This window comes from Coregonus clupeaformis, unplaced genomic scaffold (genome assembly GCF_020615455.1).
Source record: "Coregonus clupeaformis isolate EN_2021a unplaced genomic scaffold, ASM2061545v1 scaf0164, whole genome shotgun sequence".
In the NCBI taxonomy this organism is placed as follows: Eukaryota; Metazoa; Chordata; class Actinopteri; order Salmoniformes; family Salmonidae; genus Coregonus; species Coregonus clupeaformis.
The window spans coordinates 558,171-585,230 of NW_025533619.1; the positions used below are offsets into that span (position 1 = coordinate 558,171).

Here is a 27,060-nt window from a genome sequence, read left to right on the forward strand (position 1 = left end):
GGAAACCATATGTTTGACTTGTTCCATTCATTCCATTCCAGCCATTATAATGAGTCCATCCTCCTATAGCTCCTCTTAATATCCTCCACTAAATCTGAGTTATGTTTAATTTGGTCAATGACATTACAAAGCTGAAGCCCTGGTTTAGAACCAAACTATTCAGGGCCATGTTCAGTAGGCAAACGTTGAATGTTGTAGGCAAAGGTTGAATGTTGCAGATAGAAATGCCATGAATAGGGCTTACATGATTCCTTCCTTCATGTCAGAGAAACATGTTTGTTTTAATGTGTATAACATACTATCTGAACGTTCTACAACATTGGGCCCTGCTGAATGCGCACCAGGCTTTATGATGCTTCAGGATGGTATTTTTCAGGAATACTGTACTATTTAGAAAACACAACCACATCGGCCAACAACACTTTGATATCAACTTTTTTGAGTTTCAATAACACCTTTGGTTCCAGTTTAAAAGCGAGCGACAAATGAACGGCACAAGATCAATTAATACTTGAAGCGCTATATTTGTTTTGTAGTTTATTTTTATTGCACTTGTACAAGAAGTGACCAGTAAGCGCTTTTAGAGGGGGGTCAGAACGTGCTTTTTTCTCAAGATTGTTGCTCTCTTACAAACTGACTATTTCCTGCAACCTGTCACCTGACCTCTCTACGTGACATCACAACTTGACCAGTCAATATGGGTCTTGTAGTTCATTGATATGAACTACTTTATTGATTCATTTAATCATAATTATTTAGATTTGTAGCTTTGTGTAGTTTTTTTTCTTCCATTTATTAATTGCAGGCATCTTTAGTCACTGAGCAGTGAGTGGATGGCCTGTAGAGTTTAGGGGTCTTCAATATCCAGGAACTCCTTCTTGGGTGGTGCTATCCCCCTGTACCAGGCACAGGACCCATCGCTCCTATTGATACAGGCAAAGTGTTGGGCCTGGGGACCGCTGTGGCTCTTTTCCATCACCCAATCCGTCCACAGGCACTCCTCTGGGGCGCTGATCGTACAGGGGATGGAAGTGCAGCGGATGATCTGTAGATCAGAGCAGAGAGAGAGAAAGACCAAGATCACTGACTGATCATTATCCCAATACTCTAGCTCATGTGTTTTACCAATGTGACCAGAGTACTCCCTTTAAGAGAATGTGCTGTGTAAATATTGAACAAAACTGGTGTACTGTAATATTACTATAATTCCCATCAAACAAACACACACACACCTTGCACTTGCAGCCACTCTCATAGCGTTGAGTCAAGCTCTTCTTTTGTGTGGCACTCATGGCCTCCCAAGACTCAATAAAGTCACACAGTGTTACGTGCATCGTTCCATCAGTCTCCAGCTTGCCTGCAGACAGAGAGGAGATAGTGAGTCATTGTCCCATAGAGAAAACATACTGATGCAGACAGGAACACTGGAACTCCTCATCAAGTGGGTAACACTTTAAAATAACTTTGATGAATAAGCATTAATAAACTATTTATAACTAGTGTACATAAATACCTAAAATAAATTAGTATTTCAATATTTGTAAACATTTATAAGCATTATAAAATGGTTAATTCATAAGCATTTATAAAATGTATCATGAATAATATAGAAATCTGCAGTTCAAACAATAATAAAGCAGATACCCCGCCACTGTTTTGGTAAACAGCTGAGGGATGGGGCTGGAGAAACGTAACCACTATCAAATTCATAGACAGAGCTATGGAGGCAAACACTGACCATCCATCAGATTAAAATGAAAACAAGCTTGTATTTTGGGTTCTGATGGGGTACAACAGTTGAGCTAAGGACATTACTAATTTACAAGCTACATTCTTCAAGAATCAATGGGTATACATAATTAATTTAAAAACACAAAAATGGATTACAAACAGTTATTATGAATTGAAACCTGAAGCTGTACCAAAAATGTATTGTTCTGAAGCACTTGTTTCTTCATACAGCATGCAGTCAATGGGATGGTCATAATGTTGTAAGCATTTCTAGGTTGAGCAGTTGAACCAGTGCTGGCAATAGAACTTGGTAACGTAGTGATAACCGCACCTGTGAAGAGATACTCCTTCTTGCCATTGGTTTCCAGAGTAACGCCACAAACGGCTGAGGAGGGTGCAGTGAAGATGGCGTCGATATCCCGGTCAGGACCTTTGAACATCTAACCAATCACAAGGAGAGAAAGAGAAGGCTCTATCAAACATGTCCATATACAGTTTTGAACCTCACTGACTGCAGCAACCACTTAATAAAAAGGCTGACCATACCTTGATCTGTTTGATGTCGTACTTGATCCTCTTGATGGTGTTGCCATAGACGTCATTACCAGCCTCAACCACTTTCTTTCCAACCACCTTGGCCCTGATCACTAGAAGAGCGAAAGAGAGGGAGACATGGTTTAACTCTACTGGTCAGTCAGACACTGATGGTTTAAGGGTGTTATGGGATCTAAGAGAACAACAGTAGAACGCTTTATAGACCCACGTTTTTACAGTCTGTTCAGACTGTGCATAGGTTTAGACTGTTTGGGTATAACATTTTGGCTAGGTTTGCTCCAAAACAGATGACTGAGTCCATTTTCCCTCCTGGTCCAAGATTCCTAGCTCTGGTCGCCTGCTTCTCCCTTAATTCAACAGGCCTGGTTTAACTATGCTGCCCTGCCTTTAATTCAACACGCCTGGTTTAACTATGCTGCCCTGCCTTTAATTCAACACGCCTGGTTTAACTATGCTGCCCTGCCTTTAATTCAACACGCCTTGTTTAACTATGCTGCCCTGCCTTTAATTCAACACGCCTGGTTTAACTATTCTGCCCTGCCTTTAATTCAACACGCCTGGTTTAACTATGCTGCCCTGCCTTTAATTCAACAGGCCTGGTTTAACTATGCTGCCCTGCCTTTAATTCAACACGCCTGGTTTAACTATGCTGCCCTGCCTTTAATTCAACACGCCTGGTTTAACTATGCTGCCCTGCCTTTAATTCAACAGGCCTGGTTTAACTATGCTGCCCTGCCTTTAATTCAACACGTCTGGTTTAACTATGCTGCCCTGCCTTTAATTCAACACGCCTTGTTTAACTATGCTGCCCTGCCTTTAATTCAACACGCCTGGTTTAACTATGCTGCCCTGCCTTTAATTCAACAGGTCTGGTTTAACTATGCTGCCCTGCCTGCCTATTTCAGGTGCCAACCGGGTGTTGGTAGGAAGACTGAGGCACATGAGCGTTTCATCAGCTGTAATCTGAGAGAGGAATGTGCCTGGCCTGCACTGAGGAAGTTAGTCAGCAATCTTTTGGAAAATTGAACCAGAATGCATGCATGCACACAGGCAATCAGTCGCACACACACACATGCACACACTAGACGTTATCACACACACCTCCTGAGCCCTCCACCCATCAGTCTGGGTAGAAGGTGCTGACAGCAACACAAACCAACCTCTCACTTTTCTTCTTTCTTCTCATTTCAGTCTGATTCAGAAGATTTAAGGATTGTTGTTGGACAAGAAATGAAGAAATAGGCAAAAAAGTTGGAGTGGAAAAATATGGTCCTTGCCAAACAGATGAACTTCTCCTGTAATGATGTTAAGTTCACTCTATTCCAGAGCTGTCTATCATCATTAGGACCAGTACACCACATAGTAGTACTTGTTGTTTTTATCACTGGAATTACACAACGTTTTTGTTTTGCAGACATCCTGATCTAATGAAATTACAGTAGACTGGGTTTTTACTAACAGCTGTACCAGCTACTTAAAGGGGACATTACACTTGATCGTCAGAGTTTGTCAGAGGTTTACAGACCTCAAGATGGCTCCACATCCCCCACCATCAGTTATGCAGATCCAACTATGCCTCAACCCCAAATGAATAGAAAAGATTGGCACCGCAAATATAGAAATGACATGGTGCTCATCTTTTCCATTTATTTGGGATTGTGGCATGTAGCTGGATCTACACAATAGATAGCCTGGGAGGTGGACTTACCGCAACACAAGATCACTTTTGAGATAAAATCGGACAACCTTTGACTTTAGAGTGTAATGTCCCTTTAATATGAAAATCTTTTCTATTGGTTTTTAAAACCATAATTGTACCACTGCCTAGAAACAAACAAAGGGCAACGCTGCTATGAATGAAAGACGAGGTTCACCTCAGTGCAGTCCAGCCCTAGCTGCCTTCAGCTGGGAATCAGACTAGAGACTAATGTCAAACAGATGTTTACTTTGAGTTCAGTCGTCCAATTTCCCAAGGTGGCGACCGCAGGTACGGGTAAGGCCAGTCTTTTAGGGAATTTATACTTTGTCTAAGAATATGAAGCATGTGCCTTAATTGGATTACATTACGGACTGAGAATAACATTTCCTTTTAAGGTTTTACAGAGTCAAACTGTTGATAGGAAGAACGGAGAGGGAGGGGCAAAAGAGGAGAGAGAAAGAGAGAGCGAGAGAATACTAGGAGATAGGGATGGTGAGAGTGATGGAGGAATGTAGAATATCTGCAGGCAGGGAAACAGAGTTAAGGAGTGGCAGGAATAGCAATCATACTGCAGTTGTGGAATCATCCTCATCACCATTTCATGTGTTTAGAAGGAGACAGGCCAGCAATACCAATACCATATGCTAGCACTGACATTCAGCGAGAGAGAGGAGAGAGACAGGGGGAGAGAGTGAGATTTTCCCTTTTGTACTTTAACTATTTGCACATCATTACATCATTACAACACTGTATTAAGACATAATATGACACTTGAAATGTCTTTATTCTTTTGGAACTTTTGTGAGTGTAATGTTTACTGTTATTTTTGTTGTTGTTTATTTCACTTTTGTTTTTGATCTATTTCACTTGCTTTGGCAATGTAAACATATGTTTCCCATGCCAATAAAGCCCCTTAAATTGAAATTGAATTGAGAGACAGACAGAGCGAGAGAGAGAGAGAACGCGAGAGAGAAGTCAACAGGACCGACAGAGAGGGAAAAGAGTCAACTAAGATCAAGTTCATAGCCAGGAAAAAGCACTAAACTCTATCCAGGCTGCATGGTTTGCTGTGTGCATCAGAACAGCTCTGAGAGGGCAGCCCTTGCAGTCATACAGACTCTAACCACTGGGCACACACTGCTTGAATCAACGTGGTTTCCACGTCATTTCAATGAAATTACATTGAACCAACGTGGAATAGAGATTGAATTGACGTCTGGGCTCAGTGGGTAATGTCTACACAGAGTCTCACTATAGTCTACACACAGTCTCACTATAGTCTACACACAGTCTCACTATAGTCTACACACAGTCTCACTATAGTCTACACACAGTCTCACTATAGTCTACACACAGTCTCACTATCGTCTACACACAGTCTCACTATAGTCTACACACAGTCTCAGACGGAAGCACAGAGCACCTTTCCTCTGAGGCCACACACACACACGACACACCAAACATGCCAAGGGGACCCCACATTACTGCATTGAGTGCTCCTTGTAGAATGATCAACTCACACACACACACTCCCTCTTTCCCTCTCTTTTCCACACTGCCATTCTGAAACACACAGTTGCTAGTGTTACAGCCCCATGGCCAACCAGTGAAGGGAAACCCTCCTGCTCCCCCAGTTACACGGGGATCGGTGGTAATCCCCTTGCCCTGAGTGTGCAGAAAGAATCCTCGCTGGCTGGGCAGGAATCAGACACCAACCACTTCTCCTTCCCTCCTATGGTAAAGTAGGTCAGGTGAAATGTTCCAAAGGCACAGAGCAAGGATATATTGACTGACTGGACTGTGGACTGACACAGTTGTGCTGCGTCACATGGTGGACAATGTTGTCGGTCTGAAATGTACTGTGGAACTAGTCTGCTCTTGGAAATGAGAGCTGGGTTCTGTGTACATGGCTAATAAGGTACTGCCTTCATGTTATATAATTTTGTCCATTTGGTATTTCCTTTTGAAAATACACTAACATGATTGGAATGTGACATGGAGTCTCCATCTCCACAGAACCAGAGCAGACCATAGTCCTACCATTTCCAAATTCCAAATCCTAATACCATCCGATTTTCCAATCACCAAACCCACAAAGAATGAACTGAGAAACTCCAGAAACAAACTTCTACATTGAATCTTCCTCAGCTTTACATCCAAAGGGTTTAACCTCTAGCTGCCACATTTAGGTCTAACAGGGGGGATAAAAACACACCTTCCACCTGAATGACTGGATGGTTCCCAGTAATCAGATTCATCACACTATAGAGCTTCTGGAACAGTGGAGCTGCGATTGGAAGTCTTACAGTGGTTTTATGTGTCCCTTGGGGCCAGTTGAGGCTGTGTAATTGGATGGGAGATGTGATGCATGTTACACAGTCTGCTCTCATTGGCCCTGTGCCATAACAACAGTGTAAACAGGGCAGTCAACAAACACCACGCTCTGCCTGGCCCCCAAGGTGAGCCGAAATGTTGTACCATTTTTCAAACTACTGGGGGGGGGAGCACTCAATTATTATAACTCATTGATTAAAATTGTGAGACAGTCATTCCAAAAAAGGAACACAAAGGGAGCACTCAATTATTGTTCTGGAAAAATCTGACATTTCTTTTAAGATTCCGGTTACCCATTCAGTGTTACATTGTAAAACAGCAGTTCCAAAAAACGTTCCACTTCAAGTTTTAATTTCGAATCTATGGGAAGGCTAAATGACTCATCCTAGTAACTTTCCCAGACGATGATGCCTAGAGGCATTCACTACTACGCAACTCCACCGTGCAGAGGTGAAACCTGGGAGAGTCCACTGCATGATGATTATGACTAACATGGAGTATGTGGTGTGTGTGTCTAATTCTAACCCTAGTTGCACACCAGTTGATTTACGGTCTGTCTCATGATAAAATCATTATAGGAAATGACAATGTTTACCGCAAACAGTTGACCATAGATTAAATCATTATAGGAAATGACAATGTTTACCGCAAACAGTTGACCATAGATTAAATCATTATAGGAAATGACAATGTTTACCGCAAACAGTTGACCATAGATAAAATCATTATAGGAAATGACTAAGTTTACTGGAAACAAGATGGCCAAAGGCTGTGAAAAAGACATGATGAATTGTCTGGCAGGCTGACACAAGATCAGGAGTGGTGGCGGAACACTGTGTACTTTCTAATTGTCCTCTTCCACAAACAACAAACAGACTAGTTGGGATAGTTGCTTGGTCATCAGCAAACCTTTATAACAATACGCAGATGGGAAAAATGTCCATGCATGTCATTTAATTGTAGAGGAAAAGGGTTTTCTGGTTCAGCCAGTCCTGCAGCCGGTTTCCTCACTGAACACAGTGGTCAGTCAGTGGCCGACAATTCCTGCCCTCTATTCCTGCCCTCTATAGACTGTAACAAGACAGGCACTGGAGTGGAATCCAAAGGGCAAAAGAACGGTTGGACATGGAGGAAGACCTTGAGAAGAACCAATGAAGAAGGGATAAAGAGGGTAGGAACTAGGAATCACCTGGACTGGGTTTGCTGGAGATACACTATTGAGGCTCTTTGCTCCACTAGGAGCTAAAAGGAATAAGTCAAATCAAAAGAAAGACAGCAATTTGCAATCTAATCCCCATTCCATATACAGTATGCCATTTAGCAGATGCTTTTATCCAATCCGACTCAGTCATGTGCGCATACATTTATTACGTATGGGTGGTTCTGGGAATCGAACCCACTATCCTGGAGTTACAATCGCCGTGCTCTACCAACTGAGCTTGCTCCCTCCGCAGCAATGCCAAATTCATCAATCCACTCAAACCAAACAATTAACAATTAGCTCTCATGTCAAGTGTTCCCCATTGTGTCCCTCAATCATTTTGGAGAATCTACTAGGAATGAAATATCTTAGCTTCAAATGGTTGTCCATAAACTCAACATGAACTGTCCTCAGGGAATTGTGTGTTGCATGTCATTACACCTCTTCACTAACTGAACCAGTAATCTGGTTCATTGTACATTTCTCTGAAAGGTCAAGTATGACGTAGTACTGTCAAAGACCTTCAACCATCCTGGCTTACCAGACTGCACAGCACAGACTGCATCAGTCCTCAACCATCCTGTCTTACCATACTGCACAGGACAGACTGCATCAGTGCTTGAATTAGAATGAAAAAGGTGCCGGTACACTTTAATTTCACAATGCCGGTATTCATGTTTTACAGCGACTAACCTATTCTACAAGAGGTGTCGGTACTCAAGCAGTTAAATTCTGGTAAAGTGCTGGTAATCCCAGTGAACACTGGCCCAATTCAAGCACTGCTCTGTGTTAGCTATCCACTCGAGACTTCAAAAGCATGGAAATATCATCTCACTTAGTAGAATGAACAACCGTTAGCCAACCTATCCTAGTAGAATGAACAACCGTTAGCCAACCTATCCTAGTAGAATGAACAACTTAGCCAACCTATCCTAGTAGAACGAACAACCGTTAGCCAACCTATCCTAGTAGAATGAACAACCGTTAGCCAACCTATCCTAGTAGAATGAACAACCATTAGCCAACCTATCCTAGTAGAATGAACAACCGTTAGCCAACCTATCCTAGTAGAATGAACAACCGTTAGCCAACCTATCCTAGTAGAATGAACAACTGTTAGCCAACCTATCTGCGTGATAAATAAACAGCAGAGCCAAACCCTGAGTACATAGGGAGCTGTTGTGATGTCAAAGCTGGCACAGATTTTTCTTTGGACAGAAAAGGATATGGTTTTAATGGTATTGTCTGTTGACACAGCTTGCAGCAGGGCCTGTCTTCAGAGCAGAAACCAGGGTTTAGTCAGCCTACTTTTTTCAGATCCCAAAAGGTTTGCATTCCTTTACCCCAAATCTCTGCATAGGTACACACCCCTCCAACTAGAAGCATTACGAGGCAGCGGACTGCTTGGTCAAATGCATGACGGGCATAACATCTGACCGTCGAGTGGCATTCCAGGGCTCCGCAACCGGTCAGCCCTGAAGGGAGGATTTAAATTGATGATGATGGAAATGGATTTGCTTCTGTTCAATCCCTTCTCCTGATTGAATAAACTGTCTGAAAATGCCAATTAGAAGAAGACTCCCAGTATATTCAGTACATGGCCTTGTTATGGCCTTAGTCCACAAAGAGAAAAGAGGATATCAAGTTCATACGTTTCAGTATATGTCAGACAGACAATGAAATACTCTATCCCTAGAATTGACTGTACACCTCTGCCTAAAGACAAAAAAAGGAACCAAATGGCCTTGGTGTTCTAGCTTGATGTGCTACCACCTACAGAACAGACACCTACCAGTGTCAGCATGGGTTCAAATCTGACCCACTGCCTGTGTGACACTAGTGATGGGGGGGATGATATATCGTATCGTTTTGACAATATCGCAGTATTATTTTTGTGCTAGTTGGCTGTACCTGTACCAAAACGCCATTATTTTTCCTTCATAGCTTGTTCTCCATCTTGTTTTCAGCACTTTTATGTCCATGACTGATCAAACCTCGTTTTCTCATGGCTCTCTCTTGTCCCTCTGCAGAAGACACATGGTGAGCAATATTTTTGGAGCATCGAAACACAATAAAATCACAGTATCGAATTGCAATACATACAGAATCGTGAAAATCACAATACATATCGTATCGGCACCTACGTATGGTGATAATATCGTATCATGAGGTCCCTGGCAATTCCCAGCCCTGTATGACACACTCTCTTCCCGTCTTTCCTACTTTCTGTACTCTGTCCAGTAGAAGACAAATACTGAAGCTCCTTTAAAGAGTGACCCAAGGCACCGTCCCTCCTCTTGCCTGCCACTCCACCCCACCAACCTACATTGGACCACACAGAAACTAGGTTCACAGAGTGTCATGCCAGTCACCTTTACTGAGAGGGCAGGAGGTCCCAAATAGAACCTCTTGAGTTAAGAAATGGGACGTGTCCTGAGAATAGGGAACAGCACCAAACTAGTACACCAGGCTATAAATCAAATGAGGTCACCTCTAAGCAGGCCAAGGATTTATTTTATTTATTATTTATTAGAATGGTTTGTGTATAAAAATACGCCTTCAACATAGCTTAGCCCGTTAATGGCACCGGAAAAATTACAAAGAATATAGTTTGATTTTCAGGGGTGAAAATAGACCAAGGAATTTACAGTGCTTAAAAATAATTCCAGAGGCTATCGGTTTACACAGCTGGATTTTAAAAGGCGGTGTGTGCCAGGGACTTTCTCAATAGGTTCAAATGCTTGGTCATGCTCTTCATTTGCTCTCTATTTCCTCATTTTCATTAGACGTGATGACAATGCCATTGCAATGTGACCACTGCCAACTTTAAGGCATCGTTGTGCAATAGAAAAGCAAACAGTATCCAGTGTTCACATACTAAAAACAGTTGACAGTAAAATAACCCATTCTGACAAAGGTTTGTGCATTTCACAGCATAGTTGGGGTCAATTCCATTTCAATCGAGACAATTCAGGAAGTAAACTAAAAGCACCAATCTTCCTCAAATTGGAATTTCAGTTTACTTCCTGAATTGACTGAATGGAAATCGAATTGACTCCAACCCTGATTCACAGACAAATGAAATGAGAGACTTTTAACAGCCTTTTAGAGTCAATGAAATTACAAAGTGCAATGAAAAGACCATTATGCTTTTGACCTTTAACCTAAACCTAGGCCTTATTCTGCTGTACTAATCTCATAAACAGGATTGTGTTTCTACATCAAACGAGCAAAAGGACAATATAGGAATAAAGTGGAATCATACTACACAGGCTCTGACGCCGTTGCACGTGGCAGGGTGTCACGTCCGTCTATGAAATAGGACCAAAGCGCAGCGTTGGGAGTGAACATGATGATTTTAATTAAATGCTCACAACAACAAAAACAACGAAAGCGTGACGTCTAGTGTACAACACGCACACACACGAACAAAATCCCACAACCCGAAAGGAAAACAGATAGATTAAATATGGCTCCCAATCAGAGACAAACAGCCGACAGCTGACACTCGCTTTGCCTCTGATTGGGAGTCACACCGGCAAACATAGAAAATAAACCACCTAGAACACCCACCAGAGAAACCGAAAACATAGAATGAACACACCCTGGTTCAACATAATGAGTCCCGAACCAGGGTGTGACAGTACCCCCTAAAGGCGCGGACTGTGACCGCGCCTAAATACGAGCAAAACAGGGAGGGCTGGGTGGGCATTCTTCCTCGGCGGCGGCTCCGGCTCGGGCTTGATCCCCACTCCCTCTCCAACCCCCCCAAAGTACTCCTGGTCCTGTCTAGCCCCGCTGGCCGGAGCCGGACTGACGACACGCGCCCCTGGCTTGGTGCGTGGAGCAGGAATGGACCGGAATGGGCTGGCGACGCACACCACTGACTTGGTGCGGAGAGCAGGGGCGAGCCGGACAGGGCTGACGAGACGCACCACAGACTTGGTGCGGGAAGCTTGGATGGGCCGGACTGGGCTGGCGACGCGCACCGTATCCCTGGTGCGAGTGGCCGGAACAGGCCGGGTCGGGCTGGCGACGCGCACCGTATCCTTGGTGCGAGTGGCGGAACAGGCCGGGTCGGGCTGGCGGCCGCACCGTATCCCCTGGTGCGAGTGGCGGAACAGGCCGAGTCGGGCTGGCGACGCGCACCGTATCCCTGGTGCGAGTGGCCGGAACAGGCCGGGTCGGGCTGGCGACGCACCGTATCCTTGGTGCGAGTGGCGGAACAGGCCGGACGGGCTGGCGGCGCGCACCACCGGCACGATCGCGAGGAACAGGAACAGGCCGCCCGTACTGGAGACACACACCACTGGCCCTACGCAGAGATCAGGAACGGGCCGGACCGGACTGGACACACACCCCAGACTCTCGCCGTGCCTCCACACTATCCCTCTCCTCTGTGACCAGTGGCCCCCTTAACCTGGCGGCCTCCTCTTCACACCCGCTGGACCCTCCATCGCGGCCTCCTGCTGCCCGTCGTCCACGTCGTGAGCCCCCCCCTAAAAATTTTCTGGGGGTCTTCCCAGGCCTCCAACATTCTCTCCCATCTCTCGCTCCTCTGTCTCCAACCCTCTTCACTCAGCTCCTCCATGGGCTTGACCCAATCGAAGCTGCCACGAAGATTTATTCGCGATGGCTCTTCGACACGCTGCTTGGTCTGGTCTTGGTGGGATTTTCTGTCACGTCCGTCTATGAAATAGGACCAAAGCGCAGCGTTGGGAGTGAACATGATGATTTTAATTAAATGCTCACAACAACAAAAACAACGAAAGCGTGACGTCTAGTGTACAACACGAACAAAATCCCACAACCCGAAAGGAAAACAGATAGATTAAATATGGCTCCCAATCAGAGACAAACAGCCGACAGCTGACACTCGTTTGCCTCTGATTGGGAGTCACACCGGCAAACATAGAAAATAAACCACCTAGAACACCCACCAGAGAAACCGAAAACATAGAATGAACACACCCTGGTTCAACATAATGAGTCCCCGAACCAGGGTGTGACACAGGGCTACAGTCCATTACGGATTACAAAGGAAGACCCAGCCATGATCTGCCCAATGATGCCTTGCTACCAGACGAACTCAACGCATTTAATGCACGCTTCGACAATAACCACACCATGCCATGCGTGAGGGCCCCCACCAAACCAGAGGACCGGGGGATTTCGCTCTCCGAGGCCTACGTGAGTAAGGTCTTTAATCAGTCAACACTCGCAAGGCCGTGGGCCGGATGGTATTCCAGGGCGGTTCTCAGAACATGCGCAGATCAGCTGAAAGGCATATTCACTGTAATTTTCAACCTCCCCATTCCTGTTCCATCATACAGTGCCTTGCAAAAGTATTCATCCCCCTTGGCGTTTTTCCTATTTTGTTGCATTACAACCTGTAATTTAAATTGATTTTTACTTGGATTTCATGTAATGGACATACACAAAATAGTCCAAATTGGTGAAGTGAAATGAAAAGAATAACTTGTTTCAAAAAATTCTAAAAAATAAATAATGGAAAAGTTGTGCATGCATATGTATTCACCCCCTTTGCTATGAAGCCCCTAAATAAGATCTGGTGCAACCAATTACCTTCAGAAGTCACATAACTGGTTAAATAAAGTCCAACTGTGTGGATTCTAAGTGTCACATGATCAGTCACATAATCTCAGTATATATACACCTGTTCTGAAAGGCCCCAGAGTCTGCAACACCACTAAGCAAGGGGCACCACCAAGCAAGCGGCACCATGAAGACCAAGGAGCTCTGCAAACAGGTCAGGGACAAAGTTGTGGAGAAGTACAGATCAGGGTTGGGTTATAAAAAAATATCAGAACCTTTGAACATCCCACGGAGCACCATTAAATCCATTATTAAAAAATGGAAAGAATATGGCACCACAACAAACCTGCCAAGAGAGGGCCACTCACCAAAAGTCACGGACCAGGCAAGGAGAGCATTAATCAGAGAGGCAACAAAGAGACTGAAGATAACCGGGCGGCAGGTAGCTTAGTGGTTAAGAGCGTTGTGCCAGTAACCGAAAGGTTGCTGGTTCTAATCTCCGAGCCGACTAGGTTAAAAATCTGTCGATGTGCCCTTGAGCAAGGCACTTAACCCTAATTGCTCCTGTAAGTCGCTCTGGATAAGAGCGTCTGCTAAATGACAAAAAAATTAAATAAAATAAAAGGTAAAAAAATAACCCTGAAGGAGCAGCAAAGCTCCACAGCGGAGATTGGAGTATCTGTTCATAGGACCACTTTAAGCAGTACACTCCACAGAGCTGGGCTTTACTGAAGAGTGGCCAGAAAAAAGCCATTGCATAAAATAAAATAATAAGCAAACATGTTTGGTGTTCGCCAAAAGGCATGTGGGAGACTCCCCAAACATATGGAAGAAGGTACTCTGGTCAGATGAGACTAAAATTGAGCTTTTTGGCCATCAAGGAAAACGCTATGTCTGGCGCAAACCCAACACCTCTCATCACCCCGAGAACACCATCCCCACAGTGAAGCATGGTGGTAGCAGCATCATGCTGTGGGGATGTTTATCATCGGCAGGGACTGGGAAACTGGTCAGAATTGAAGGAATGATGGATGACGCTAAATACAGGGAAATTCTTGAGGGAAACCTGTTTCAGTCTTCCAGAGATTTGAGACTGGGACGGAGGTTCACCTTCCAGCAGGACAATGACCCTAAGCATACTGCTAAAGCAACACTTGAGTGGTTTAAGGGGAAACATTTAAATGTCTTGGAATGGCCTAGTCAAAGCCCAGACCTCAATCCAATTGAGAATCTGTGGTATGACTTAAAGATTGCTGTACACCAGCGGAACCCATCCAACTTGAAGGAGCTGGAGCAGTTTTGCCTTGAAGAATGGGCAAAAATCCCAGTGGCTAGATGTGCCAAGCTTATAGAGACATACCCCAAGAGACCTGCAGCTGTAATTGCTGCAAAAGGTGGCTCTACAAAGTATTGACTTTGGGGAGGGTTAAATAGTTATGCACGCTCAAGTTTTCTGTTTTTTGTCTTATTTCTTGTTTGTTTCACAATAAAAAATATGTTGCATCTTCAAAGTGGTAGGCATGTTGTGTAAATCAAATGATACAAACCCCCCAAAATATCCATTTTAATTCCAGGTTGTAAGGCAACAAAATAGGAAAAATGCCAAGGGGGGTGAATACTTTTGCAAGCCACTGTACATGTTCCCAACAACTCTAAGGCTTCATGCCACAATGACTACCGCCCTGTAGCACTCACATCTGTAATCATGAAGTGCTTTAACAGGCTGGTTATGGCACACATCAACTCCATCATCCCAGACCCACTCCAATTTGCATACCGCCCCAACAGATCCATAGACGATGCAATCTTAATTTCACTCCACACTGCCCTCACCCACCTACATAAGAGGAATACCTATGTGAGAAAGCTAATTCATTGACTACAGCTCAGCGTTCAACACCATTTCCGTCACCAAGCTTAGGACCCTGGGACTGAAAACCTCCCTCTGCAACTGGATCCTGGACTTCCTGACGGGCTGAACCCAGGTAATGAGGGTAGGCAACATCACCTCCGCCACGCTGACCCTCAACACGGGGGCCCCACAGGGTTGTGCATTTAGTCCCCTCTTGTACTCCCTGTTCACCCACGACTGCGTGGCCGTGCGCGACTCCAACACCATCATCAAGTTTGCTGACGAGCCGACGGTGGTAGGCCTGACCACCGGCGACGATGAGACAGCCTACAAGGAGGAGGTCAGTGACTGGCAGTGTGGTGCAGGACAACAACCTCTCCCTCAACGTCAGTAAGACCAAGGAGCTGATTGTGGACTACTGAAAACAGGAGGGCGAGCACGCCCCCATCCACATCAACCGGGCTGCAGTGGAGCGGGTTGAGAGCTTCAAGTTCCTCGGGGTCCAAATCACTAAGGACTTAAAATGGTCCACACTCTTCCCCCTCAGGTGGTTGAAAAGGTTTAGCATGGGCCCTGAAATCCTCAAAAAATTATACAGCTGCACCATTGAGAGCATCTTGACTGGCTGCATCACTGCTTGGTATGGCACAGGACTCTACAAACTCACGCACACCGACACTCCAACACACACATAACATGCACACACATTTATACTGACTGCACACACACACGCACACACACTCACATACAATCTTCATTTATACTGCTGCTACTCTGTTTATCATACATCCTGATGCCTAGTCACCTTCCGTCTATACATATCTACCTCTATTACTCCTGCACATTGTAAATATGGTATTGGAACAGACCCTGTAGCTTCTTACTTTCTCGTGTTCTTCTTAATTCTTATATGTTTTTGTTCTACCTTATGTTATTTTTAGTACTATATTGATACTGATTACTGCATTGTTGGGTTTAGCTCTCGCAAGAAAGGCATTTCACTGTCCTTGTGTACGTGCAATTAAAACTTGAAACGTGAAACTCTATGAGCTCTGGTGCCATGGCAACCTATGGCAGAGAAACTGTGGAATAAGTCAACTGTTGTATGTATACCACAGGCTGAGCCAGCTCACAACCACGAAAAAGGCCCTCAACAGACCAGTATTTAAACAGCAAGACAAGCCGGTCGCTGTTTAGAGATTCTCGTTAGCATAAGTTAGTTATGAAAAGACAAGTAACCCTAACAGGCAGTGGTCTGTACCTGGTCAAATCAGAGGAGAAACAGATCCAGAAACAGATCCTTGTACGGGGAAACTGGGGGGAAATCAAAGGTTTTGCCTAATATGACTAAATCAAATACAATTTTATCAAATACAATTTTATTGGTCACATACACACATTTAGCAGACGTTATTGTGGGTGTAGCACAATGCTTGTGTTCCTAGCTCCAACAGTGCAGTAGTATCTAACAATTCACAACAATACACACAAATCTAAAAGTAAAAGAATGGAATTAAGAAATATAGAAATATTAGGACTGTCACGGTTTCGGCCGAGGCTGCCTCTCTTCCTTGCTCGGGCAGGCTTCGGCGTTCGTCGTCTCCGGAATACTAGCTGCCACCGTTGCATGTTTCTATGTTCGTTTGCTTTTGTCTGATTGTTGTTACACCTGTTATCGTTTAGTGTAATTAGTGTCCTATAAGTTCTCGTTGTGTTTGTCTAGGTTTGTGTGTGATTGTTTTCACTGTCGTGCGCTTAGCTTTTGTATGTACAGTTTGCTCGGTTGAGCTGCTCTCCTTTCTGTGTGTTTGGAGTATTTTGTCGCACGTATTTTGTGCGCCCGCTGTATTTCGCCTGTGTGCGGAGTTTCTCGCCTCAGGGCTTTTGTTTTCGTGCTGTGTTTTGTTGCTAAACAACTAAAGTCTTTTGGACTTACTTTGTGCGTCCTGCGCCTGATTCCACCACCACACCCACCTACAGCTACACTGACAGAATCACACACCATACTCGATGGAGTCAGCAGGAGCCGCAGCAGCACAGGCGACGTTGGAGGACAGGATCCGCGAACAAAATGACCAGATCCTGCGGATGGGGTCCGCACTGCAGGAGGTGATCACCACCATCCGAGGCTGGGAGACCCGAGGACTCCTCCACCGCCATCCTCCCTGCCCGCACCATCGGCAGGTCAGCCCATTCCCGCTCCCGGAACACAGAGGAGTTCGGCTCTCGCTCCCGAGGGCCTACGATGGGACCGCGGCCGGGTGTCAGGGATTCCTTCTCCAGGTGGAGCTTTACCTGGCCACCGTGCACCCGGGCGCTCTCGGGACACGAGAGCGTGTCCGCCCTGATCTCCTGCCTTTCCGGGAAGGCGTTGGAATGGGCCAACGCAGAGTGGAGGAGAATCGACGCGAACACCATCACCTACGACGAGTTCTCCCGCCGCTTCAGGGCGGTGTTTGACCATCCCCGGAGGGGAAAGCGGCGGGGAGCGGCTGGTCTGCCTCCGGCAGGGGAAGAGGAGTGCCCAGGAGTTCGCCTTGGAATTCCGTACTCTAGCGGCGGATGCAGGGTGGAATGAGCGGGCTCTCATCGATCACTACCGATGTAGTCTACGCGAGGACGTCCGTGAGGGAGCTGGCCTGTAGGGACACCAGCCTCTCGTTCGACCAGTTGGTCGACATGTCCATCAGGCTGGATACCCTGCTAGCTACCCGGGGACGTCCCGAGGGGGGTCCGTCCATTTCACCCTCCAACGCCTCCGAGCCGTGCCCAATGGAGCTCGGGGGCGCTGGCGCTAGAGAGAGGAGGGGTCGGCTTACGAGGGGGTCCATCTCCTGCACCAACTGTGGTCGGGGAGGACACACCGCGGCTAGGTGCTGGCGATGGCCTCCTCGGGGAGAGGACGACAGGTCCCGCACTGGGGAGTCCTTCCAGGTGAGTAGGCGCCCCACTCACCCAGAGCTCTCTGTTGCACATTTCTGTATACCTGTGCGTTTTCCACAGGTAGCACCTCATTCCCAGCATAAGGCGCTGGTAGATTCAGGCTCGGCTGGGAATTTTGTTGATAAGAAGTTTTGCTTAGCCTTAGGGATTCCCCTTCTCCCAGTTGACGTTCCCTTCCCCGTTCATGCCCTAGATAGCCGTCCGTTGGGTGCGGGCTTGATCAGGGAGGTCACTGCGCCACTTAGGATGTGTGCGCAGGGGGGTCATCAGGAGATGATCCAGCTATTTCTGATCGACTCGCCTGCGTATCCGGTGGTGCTGGGCATGCCCTGGTTGAGTACCCATAACCCATCTATTTCGTGGCAGGAGAGGGCTCTGATGGAGTGGTCTGCCCAGTGTGTGGGTCGATGTTTAGGCGTTTCCGTAGGGGCTACCTCGGTGGAGAGTCCAAACCAGGTGCCCGCATTGCACGTTCCCCCTGAGTATGGGGATTTGGCTATTGTGTTCAGTAAGTCGAGGGCGACGCAGTTGCCTCCCCATAGGCAGGGAGATTGTGCGATAGACCTCCAGGCAGGAGCTGCGCTCCCACGGAGCCATGTGTATCCACTGTCTCAGGAGGAGAAGAGAGCTATGGAGACGTACATAGACGAATCTCTGAGACAAGGATACATACGGCCCTCCACTTCCCCTGCGTCCTCGAGTTTCTTTTTTGTGAAGAAAAAGGATGGAGGATTACACCCGTGCATTGATTACCGTGGTCTCAATCAGATCACGGTGAAGTACAGTTATCCACTCCCGCTGATTGCGACCATGACGGAGTCATTGCACGGGGCGCGTTTCTTCACTAAATTAGATCTCAGGAGCGCGTACAACTTGGTGCGCATTGGGGGGGCGATGAATGGAAGACAGCCTTTAGTACCACCTCGGGCCATTACGAGTATCTTGTCATGCCATACGGGTTGATGAACGCTCCTTCAGTTTTCCAATCCTTCGTGGATGAGATCTTCAGGGACATGCAGGGGCAGGGGGTGGTCGTGTACATCGATGACATTCTCGTGTACTCGCCTACCCGAGTCGAGCATGTGGCCCTGGTGCGCCGAGTGTTGCGGAGACTGTTGGAGCACGACCTGTATGTCAAGGCAGAGAAGTGTCTGTTCTTCCAGGAGTCGGTCTCCTTTTTGGGTTATCAGTTGTCTGCGTCAGGGGTGAAGATGGAGGTAGACCGGTGTCAGCCGTGCGTAATTGGCAAATGCCAACCACTGTGAAGGAGGTGCAGCAGTTTTTGGGGGTTTGCGAATTATTACCGGAGGTTTATCCGGGGGTTTTGGACAGGTGGCAGCTCCCATAACGTCTCTTTTGAAGGGGGTCCGTGCGTCTGCAGTGGTCAGCCGAGGCGGACAGGGCGTTTGGGAGGCTGAAGGACCTGTTTACCTCGGCTCCGGTGCTGGCGCATCCGGATCCCTCTTTGCCATTTCAGGTAGAGGTGGACGCGCCAGAGGCCGGTATAGGAGCCGTGCTGTCGCAACGGTCCGGCGCGCCACCTAAACTCCGCCCCTGTGCTTTTTATTCCAAGAAGCTCAGTCCGGCGGAGCGAAACTATGACGTGGGGGACAGGGAGCTGTTAGCCGTGGTACAGGCCCTAAAGGTGTGGAGGCACTGGCTTGAGGGGGCTCAACACCCTTTCCTCATTTTGACGGACCACCGTAACCTGGAGTACATCCGGGCAGCGAGGAGGCTGAACCCTCGCCAGGCGAGGTGGAATATGTTTTTGACCGGTTCACATTTAAGATCACGTACATCCCTGGGTCACAGAACGGTAAGGCAGATGCACTGTCTCGGCGGTATGACACGGAGGAGAGGTCCGTGGAGCCCACTCCCATACTGCCGGAGTCGTGTCTGGTGGCACCGGTAGTGTGGGAGGTCGATGCTGAACTCGAGCGGGCGTTACGCACCGACCCTAGTCCACCTCAATGCCCGGAGGGTCGGAAGTACGTTCCGCTCGAGGTTCGGGATCGATTGATCTATTGGGCTCACACGTCACCCTCCTCTGGACACCCTGGTATCGGCCGGACAGTGCACTGTCTTAGTGCCAAGTACTGGTGGCCCACGTTGGCGAGGGATGTGAGGGTTTATGTTTCCTCCTGCTCGGTGTGCGCCCAGTGTAAGGCGCCTAGACATCTGCCTAGGGGTAAGTTACTACCCCTGCCCGTTCCACAACGACCATGGTCTCACCTCTCGGTGGATTTCCTCACTGACCTTCCTCCTTCACAGGGGAATACCACTATACTGGTCGTTGTGGACCGGTTTTCTAAGGCCTGTCGTTTGCTCCCTATGCCGGGCCTTCCTACTGCCCTGCAAACCGCCGAAGCACTATTCACCCATGTGTTCCGGCACTACGGGGTACCCGAGGATATTGTGTCTGATCGAGGTCCCCAATTTACCTCCAGAGTCTGGAGAGCTTTTATGGAGCGGTTGGGGGTCTCACCTCGGGTTACCACCCGGAGAGTAATGGGCAGGTGGAACGCGTGAACCAGGATGTGGGTAGGTCTCTTAGAACATACTGCCAGGACCGGCCGGAGGAGTGGGCAAGGTACGTTCCCTGGGCCGAAATGGCCCAGAATTCCCTACGCCATTCCTCCACTAACCTAACCCCTTTCCAATGTGTGTTAGGTTACCAGCCGGTTCTGGCACCTTGGCAGCAGAGCCAGATCGAGGCTCCTGCGGTGGATGAGTGGGCGCGGCGCTCGGAGGAGACATGGAACGCTGCACACGTCCACCTGCAGCGGGCCCTCCGTCGTCATAAGGCGAGCGCCGATCTCCACCGCAGTGAGGGACCGGTGTACGCACCTGGTGATCGAGTCTGGCTCTCTACCAGAAACCTGCCCCTCCGCCTGCCCTGTCGGAAACTGGGTCGGCGGTTTGTAGGGCCATTTAAAGTCCTGAGAAGGTTGAACGAGGTGTGTTACAAATTACAACTACCTGTGGAGTATAAAAGTATTAACCCCTCGTTCCATGTGTCTCTTCTCAGGCCGGTGGTAGCTGGCCCACTCCAAGAAAGTGAGATCAGGGAGACTCCTCCGCCCCATTGGACATCGAGGGGCACCGGCGTACTCCGTGCGGTCCATCTTGGATTCGAGACGTCGGATGGGGGGTCTCCAATATCTAGTGGAGTGGGAGGGGTACGGCCCGGAGGAACGGTGCTGGGTGCCGAGGAGAGACATTTTGGACCCGTCTCTCCTGACGGAATTCCATCGTGGGCACCCGACGCACCCTGCTCCGCGTCCTCCTGGTCGTCCCCGAGGCCGGGAGTCGGCGCACGTCTGGAGCCGCGCGTCAAGGGGGGTACTGTCACGGTTTCGGCCGAGGCTGCCTCTCTTCCTTGCTCGGGCAGGCTTCGGCGTTCGTCGTCTCCGGAATACTAGCTGCCACCGTTGCATGTTTCTATGTTCGTTTGCTTTTGTCTGATTGTTGTTACACCTGTTATCGTTTAGTGTAATTAGTGTCCTATAAGTTCTCGTTGTGTTTGTCTAGGTTTGTGTGTGATTGTTTTCACTGTCGTGCGCTTAGCTTTTGTATGTACAGTTTGCTTGGTTTAGCTGCTCTCCTTTCTGTGTGTTTGGAGTATTTTGTCGCACGTATTTTGTGCGCCCGCTGTATTTCGCCTGTGTGCGGAGTTTCTCGCCTCAGGGCTTTTGTTTTCGTGCTGTGTTTTGTTGCTAAACACCTAAAGTCTTTTGGACTTACTTTGTGCGTCCTGCGCCTGATTCCACCACCACACCCACCTACAGCTACACTGACAAGGACGAGCAATGTCGGAGTGGCATTGACTAAAATACAGTAGAACTAGTGTGATTGCCTGGACATGGATGCTATAGGACACTCTTAGAAAAAAAGGTGCTATCTAGAACCTAAAAGGGTTCTTTGGCTGTCCCCATAGGAGAACCCTTTGAAGAACCCTTTGGTTCCAGGTAGAACCTTTTTGGGTTCCATGTAGAACCCTTTCCACAGAGAGTTTTACATGTAACCCAAAAGGGTTCAACCTGGAACCAAAAAGGGTTCTCCTATGGGGACAACCGAAGAACCCTTTTGGAACAATTTTTTCTAAGTGTGTACTGGGTCGTGTTCACAAGTCATGAAACTGAAGAAAACTTTCCGAAACGGGGAGGTAGGCCTACTACCTAAAGTTGTGAAATAAAAAACGCTCATTTTCTTTTTCCATTGCACAACGTTTTGCTACGGTGTGGCCTAATGAAAGCGACCCTGCTTGACCTCACACCAAAGCCCATGTTTCCCAGATTCCATTTGCCACACGGGCTAGCAGTAGTAACTATACAGTAGTAATAGTGGCTGCAGTGGAAGGCATCTATCATCTGTAGTTGTTGTTCTAGTGATTTAGGCTTGACCAGGAGGAACGTCAGCTATTCCCTCTCTCAGGCATGTCTGTGACTATGAACCTGAGTAGTATAAATATATACTATACCAAATATTTATATATTTCTTAATTCCATTCTTTTACTTTTATATTTGTGTGTATTGTTGTGTATTGTTAGATATTACTGCACTGTTGGAGCTAGGAACACAAGCATTTCGCTACACCCGCAATAACATCTGCTAAACATGTGTATGCGACCAATACAATTTGATTTGATTTGATAGAGAAGAAGGTCCCAGAATAACTGTTCTCAGTCACAACACTGTGGATTTTGCTGCTTGACTCCCATTGATGTTAACATAACAGCACAACAGCAATGCACCTTTGAAAGGACAGATTACTTGAAATTGATACATTTCTAGCATATTTTGGCCTTGTCAAATCCACTATGAGCCAGTCACATTCCACAGAATTAACAACTATAGTGTGTTTATTTCACAAGGATGTGAAGGAAGACTGGAATAGTATTAGTTGGGTGTTAGAGCATATCTCCCTTCATGTGACCCCAAGCTGATCTAAATGATCTGGGGAAGAAAATGGGTCTGAGAGTGTCTGGTACAGTAGCTACTGCTAGTAGGACTACTCTATAGAGGATCAGTGTGACAGGAAATAGAAAAAGGAGAGAGAGAGAGAGAGAGAGAGAGAGAGAGAGAGAGAGAGAGAGAGAGAGAGAGAGAGAGAGAGAGAGAGAGAGAGAGAGAGAGAGAGAGAGAGAGAGAGAGAGAGAGAGAGAGAGAGAGAGAGAGAGAGAGAGAGAGAGAGATACAGAGAGAGAGAGAGAGAGAGAGAGAGAGAGAGAGACAGAGAGAGAGAGAGAGAGAGAGAGAGAGAGAGAGAGAGAGAGAGAGAGAGAGCGAGAGAGAGAGAGAGAGGGGGGGGTCGATGGTTCTCTCTGTAAAATGTCAATTATGTGAATTATTGGATAATTTAATGTTGAATTAAACATTTGTTTTGAAACAAAGTGCTGTGTGTGTGTGTGTGTGTGTGTGTGTGTGTGTGTGTGTGTGTGTGTGTGTGTGTGTGTGGTATGTGAGAGAGAGAAAAAGAGAGGTGTTCATTGGCAGCCTCTATTCCTCCCTTCCCTCTTGTATTCACAGTATGTTGCAAATAAATCAGGCCATCCATCTTAGAATAGTGAAACAAATTAATTGTCAAAGATAAGTGATATAGCCTACCACTATTATTTTATTTAAATGATAGTCTACACTAAGAAGTCTACACTACAACTGAGTGCCTTGGGCTAAATGTAGGAAAATATTACTTTTATATTTTGGTGTATATCATTTAACTTTTGGACAAATAACAATTAATCTGAAGGCATACTGTAGGCCTATAGCAAAATAGAACACTTGGTGTTGAAAACCTACAGGAGGTTGGCTCTCCAGGAACAGGGTTGGAGAGCCCTGGCTGCAGACCATCTTACTGTTGCCTACTTAATTATGTAAATAATTGTGTGAGAATATGTCAATATAGGCCTAATGATCATATCATGAAAATGACACAAAATTACAACGACCACAGACAATTCATTACATTTTTGCATGATGCGCAAAAATGTGTAGTAGCCTATCTTGACACAGTGTAGTAACATATCTATCAACAAAATTGCCTTACCGACGTCTGCATTGCAAAAAGCCTGTTGAGGATGCGCAGGGGAGCAACTGCAAGCTTCTGCGATGTCTTCGACCCGCCAAAGGAACAGAACGAACAGAGTAATGAAACAACTGCTTCCGGACCAAGTCATTTTGGAAACGAATTATTCTACTGTCGACTCTATGGAAAAATCTATCAATCTATCGCGTAGAGGGAAAATGTTTACCCCACGACTGCTAAAGAACAGAAACACAAATATATCTTTAGTCCCAAGCTTTTCAGAAGGTCGTGAAGTCGATTGTTTCGCCAAATATCACAAAAGGATCCCACTAATGAAAGTGTGACATGTAAACTACACTAGAACATAGCCATTTCCCTTCCAGACTGTTCCAGACTGACAGACACCTTCTAGAAATCTGTTTTCCCTGCCTTTTATCGCAGGCTGTGAGCTCCTCCCCCAGTCAGGACCAAGCCAGTGGAAGGTAGGCTGAGCATTCCATAAAAAAGCAGATGAATGTTGACTTAGCTCTAGTAACAATGACGTTGCTTTTCATCAATAGGCTAGGCTTACATCATTTGTCTAAGAGTCTAGACTACTAGAGTACATTATGTTTACCTTTATATGTAGGCTATGAAGTCTCAGTGTTCATACCTTATGGCATTATCCAAATATGTAACTTGAGTAAAGGTTGGATTTAGGCCTAGGCTACTCCTAAATAACAAGTCACTAATTCCAAACAGGTACTATCTGATGGCTACAACCTTTTAAAATAGCGCCTGCTCTTGCCATGTGATTTCCTATAAGCATTTATCCACAACCGATGGCCTACTTTGCTGTACTCTTCCCCAAGTTCAAATATCTCTCAGTGCGCTTCCACAGCTCTGTGTTGTGACTGTATAGTGAGTGCAATGTGGACCTTGTGTGTCTGGGAGCAATTTCAGTAGCTAATAGGAAACCCAAGACATCACAGCACACAATGAAATACCAGTATATAGAGAGAAAGAGAGAGAGAGATAAAGAGAGAGATAGAGAGAGATATTTATGTATATTTATTTTCCCTTTTGTACTTTAACTATTTGCACATCATTATAAAACTGTACATAGCCATAATATGACATTTTAAATGTGTCTATTCCTTTGAAACTTGTGAGTGTAATGTTTACTGTTCATTTTTGATTGATTATTTCACTTTTGTTTATTATCTATTTCACTTGCTTTGGCAATGTAAACATATGTTTCCCATGCCAATAAAGCACTTTGAATTGAATTGAATAATAAAGATTGAGAGAGAGAGAGAGAGAGAGAGAGAGAGAGAGAGAGAGAGAGAGAGAGAGAGAGAGAGAGAGATATGACATCATCCCATTAAACATAATAGATTCAATCTGGTGGCAATTGCCCTAATGTAAGCTACCCAAACCTCTGCTTCTTTCCCTGCTCCCTGGCTCCCTGCTGAATGAAACATAATGCTATAGTCTGATATATTCAGGCTTTTAGCGTCCCCCTACTCCCATGCACAAAAATGGCCAGTTCCTTTGTTGGAAAAACGTATTCACCACTGGCTGCTTATAACACCACCTCAGGAAGTTCAGGGGACTTGGTGAATTGGGGTTTGTGGCCTCCAGACAGTGTTTTGTGTTGTTTCTGGCCTGGGAGTGGTGTGTGTGTGTGTGTGTGTGTGTGTGTGTGTGTGTAGATCACAGGGAGTACATGGTGTGTTGTAATAGGGGGAAAGGGGGAATAAGGAAGAGTAGAGAGTTGTGGTTGGAGCGTGAGTCACTCACATCTCACTCCCTCTCTCTGTCGCTCTCTCTGTCCGTCTCTCTCTCTCTCTGTCTCTCTTTCTCTCTCTCTTTCTCTCTGACATCATCTTTGGCGTCCATCCGCTGTTCCTCTGGGTTCTACATTTCCACTATTTTCCACAGGTCTGTGCTGCCTGCCTGCTACCCCATGCTCATATAAACGAGAGAGAGAGAGAGAGAGAGAGAGAGAGAGAGAGAGAGAGAGAGAGAGAGAGAGAGAGAGAGAGAGAGAGAGAGAGAGAGAGAGAGAGAGAGAGAGAGCTGTCTTCCTGTCAGTTGCCACTCCACACTGGCTTCAAAGTATAGTCCCAGATATGTTTGTACTGCCTTGCCATTGCCAACTCCTACAGCACAAACAGATCTGGGATCAGGCTAAAGGCCTCACCCATGAGATAGATAATATATGTGGTACTTCAGTAGTTCACTATGAAGCAATATTTAACATAGAATTTCAGCTTTAGCCACAAATAAACTATCTCTGGTCATGGTCATTAGGACAGGAAAACTCTATCAGCGGAAAGTTTTCCCACACTACCCATCCCATCTTTTGCCCATCATGATTCATAGTTCATACACCCTGTTTTATTTTATTTTAATTATTTTTTTTAAATCTCAGTCATAGTGATACACTTCACTGAAATGGAATGTAATATTTGGCCACGGAAGGTGGCTTCTCATCATGAAGATTAACTGCAAGCCTCTTTTGGAAGGATGGGTGTTAAGGGTTCTAGAAAGTAGGCGTGGGCAGTAGCGGGAACTACTGTATGGGCACTAATGGGTTGGGAGGAGGAGGAGGAGGAGGAGGAGTAGGAGGAGGAGGAGGAGGAGGAGGGAAGTGAAGGAGGAGGAAGGGGAGGAGGAGAGCGAAGGAGGAGGAGGAGGAAAGCGAAGGAGGAGGAAGAGGAGGAGGAAAGCGAAGGAGGAGGTGGAGGAGGAGGAGGAGGAGAGGGGGTGAATTAAGACACATGAAAGGAAATCACACATCCAAGATGGCTGAAATATGATTTAGTCTCCACTTTGTCGCACACAGTTATACCAAAGCTACCAGGCCAACAGCCAAATAAGCAGACGTCTCTTTCTCTGGGAAAAGCCCTACCTCCCCCTGTCAAAACAGCCAGCTTCCTCAGTACTATGAAGCTCACTGATGTGGTGGGAGCCTGCTCAGATCACCGCTATGTCCTGGGTGGGTGGGTCTTCCCGAGTTCCAGTATAGCCCTGGGCCCGTATTCATTCAGGGCCCACCCTGTCCCTGCAATCTATTTCGTTATGATCTAAAAATACAAAACTGATACTAGATCAGCACTTCTTCTCTGAGATGCTTTATGAATATGGGCCCTGATCCTCTAGTCTAGACCCTTACTTGT

The 27,060-nt window shown here is 46.4% G+C and overlaps 1 protein-coding gene across 1 annotated transcript; it reads right to left on the reverse strand.

Annotated features, from left to right (window-relative positions):
* Positions 1–24,324, reverse strand: LOC121568706 (metalloproteinase inhibitor 2-like). Its single transcript, XM_041879105.1, has 5 exons — positions 23,918–24,324; positions 2,278–2,378; positions 2,063–2,171; positions 1,233–1,357; positions 1–1,045 (listed from the first exon to the last, which is right to left on the reverse strand). Exons 1-5 carry the CDS (start codon positions 24,045–24,047, stop codon positions 848–850), a joined length of 663 nt encoding a protein of 220 aa, XP_041735039.1. The 5' UTR covers positions 24,048–24,324; the 3' UTR covers positions 1–847.
* Between the last annotated feature and the right edge of the window lie 2,736 nt (positions 24,325–27,060).

Coding starts and splice junctions, on each gene's coding strand:
- LOC121568706 (XM_041879105.1), bottom strand. CDS start 24,047: ATGACTTGGTCCGGAAGCAGTTGTTTCATTACTCTGTTCGTTCTGTTC. Junction 1,358..2,062: donor GAAGGAGTATCTCTTCACAG/GTGCGGTTATCA, acceptor CTCTGTCTGCAG/GCAAGCTGGAGACTGATGGA. Junction 1,046..1,232: donor AGAGTGGCTGCAAGTGCAAG/GTGTGTGTGTGT, acceptor TCTGATCTACAG/ATCATCCGCTGCACTTCCAT.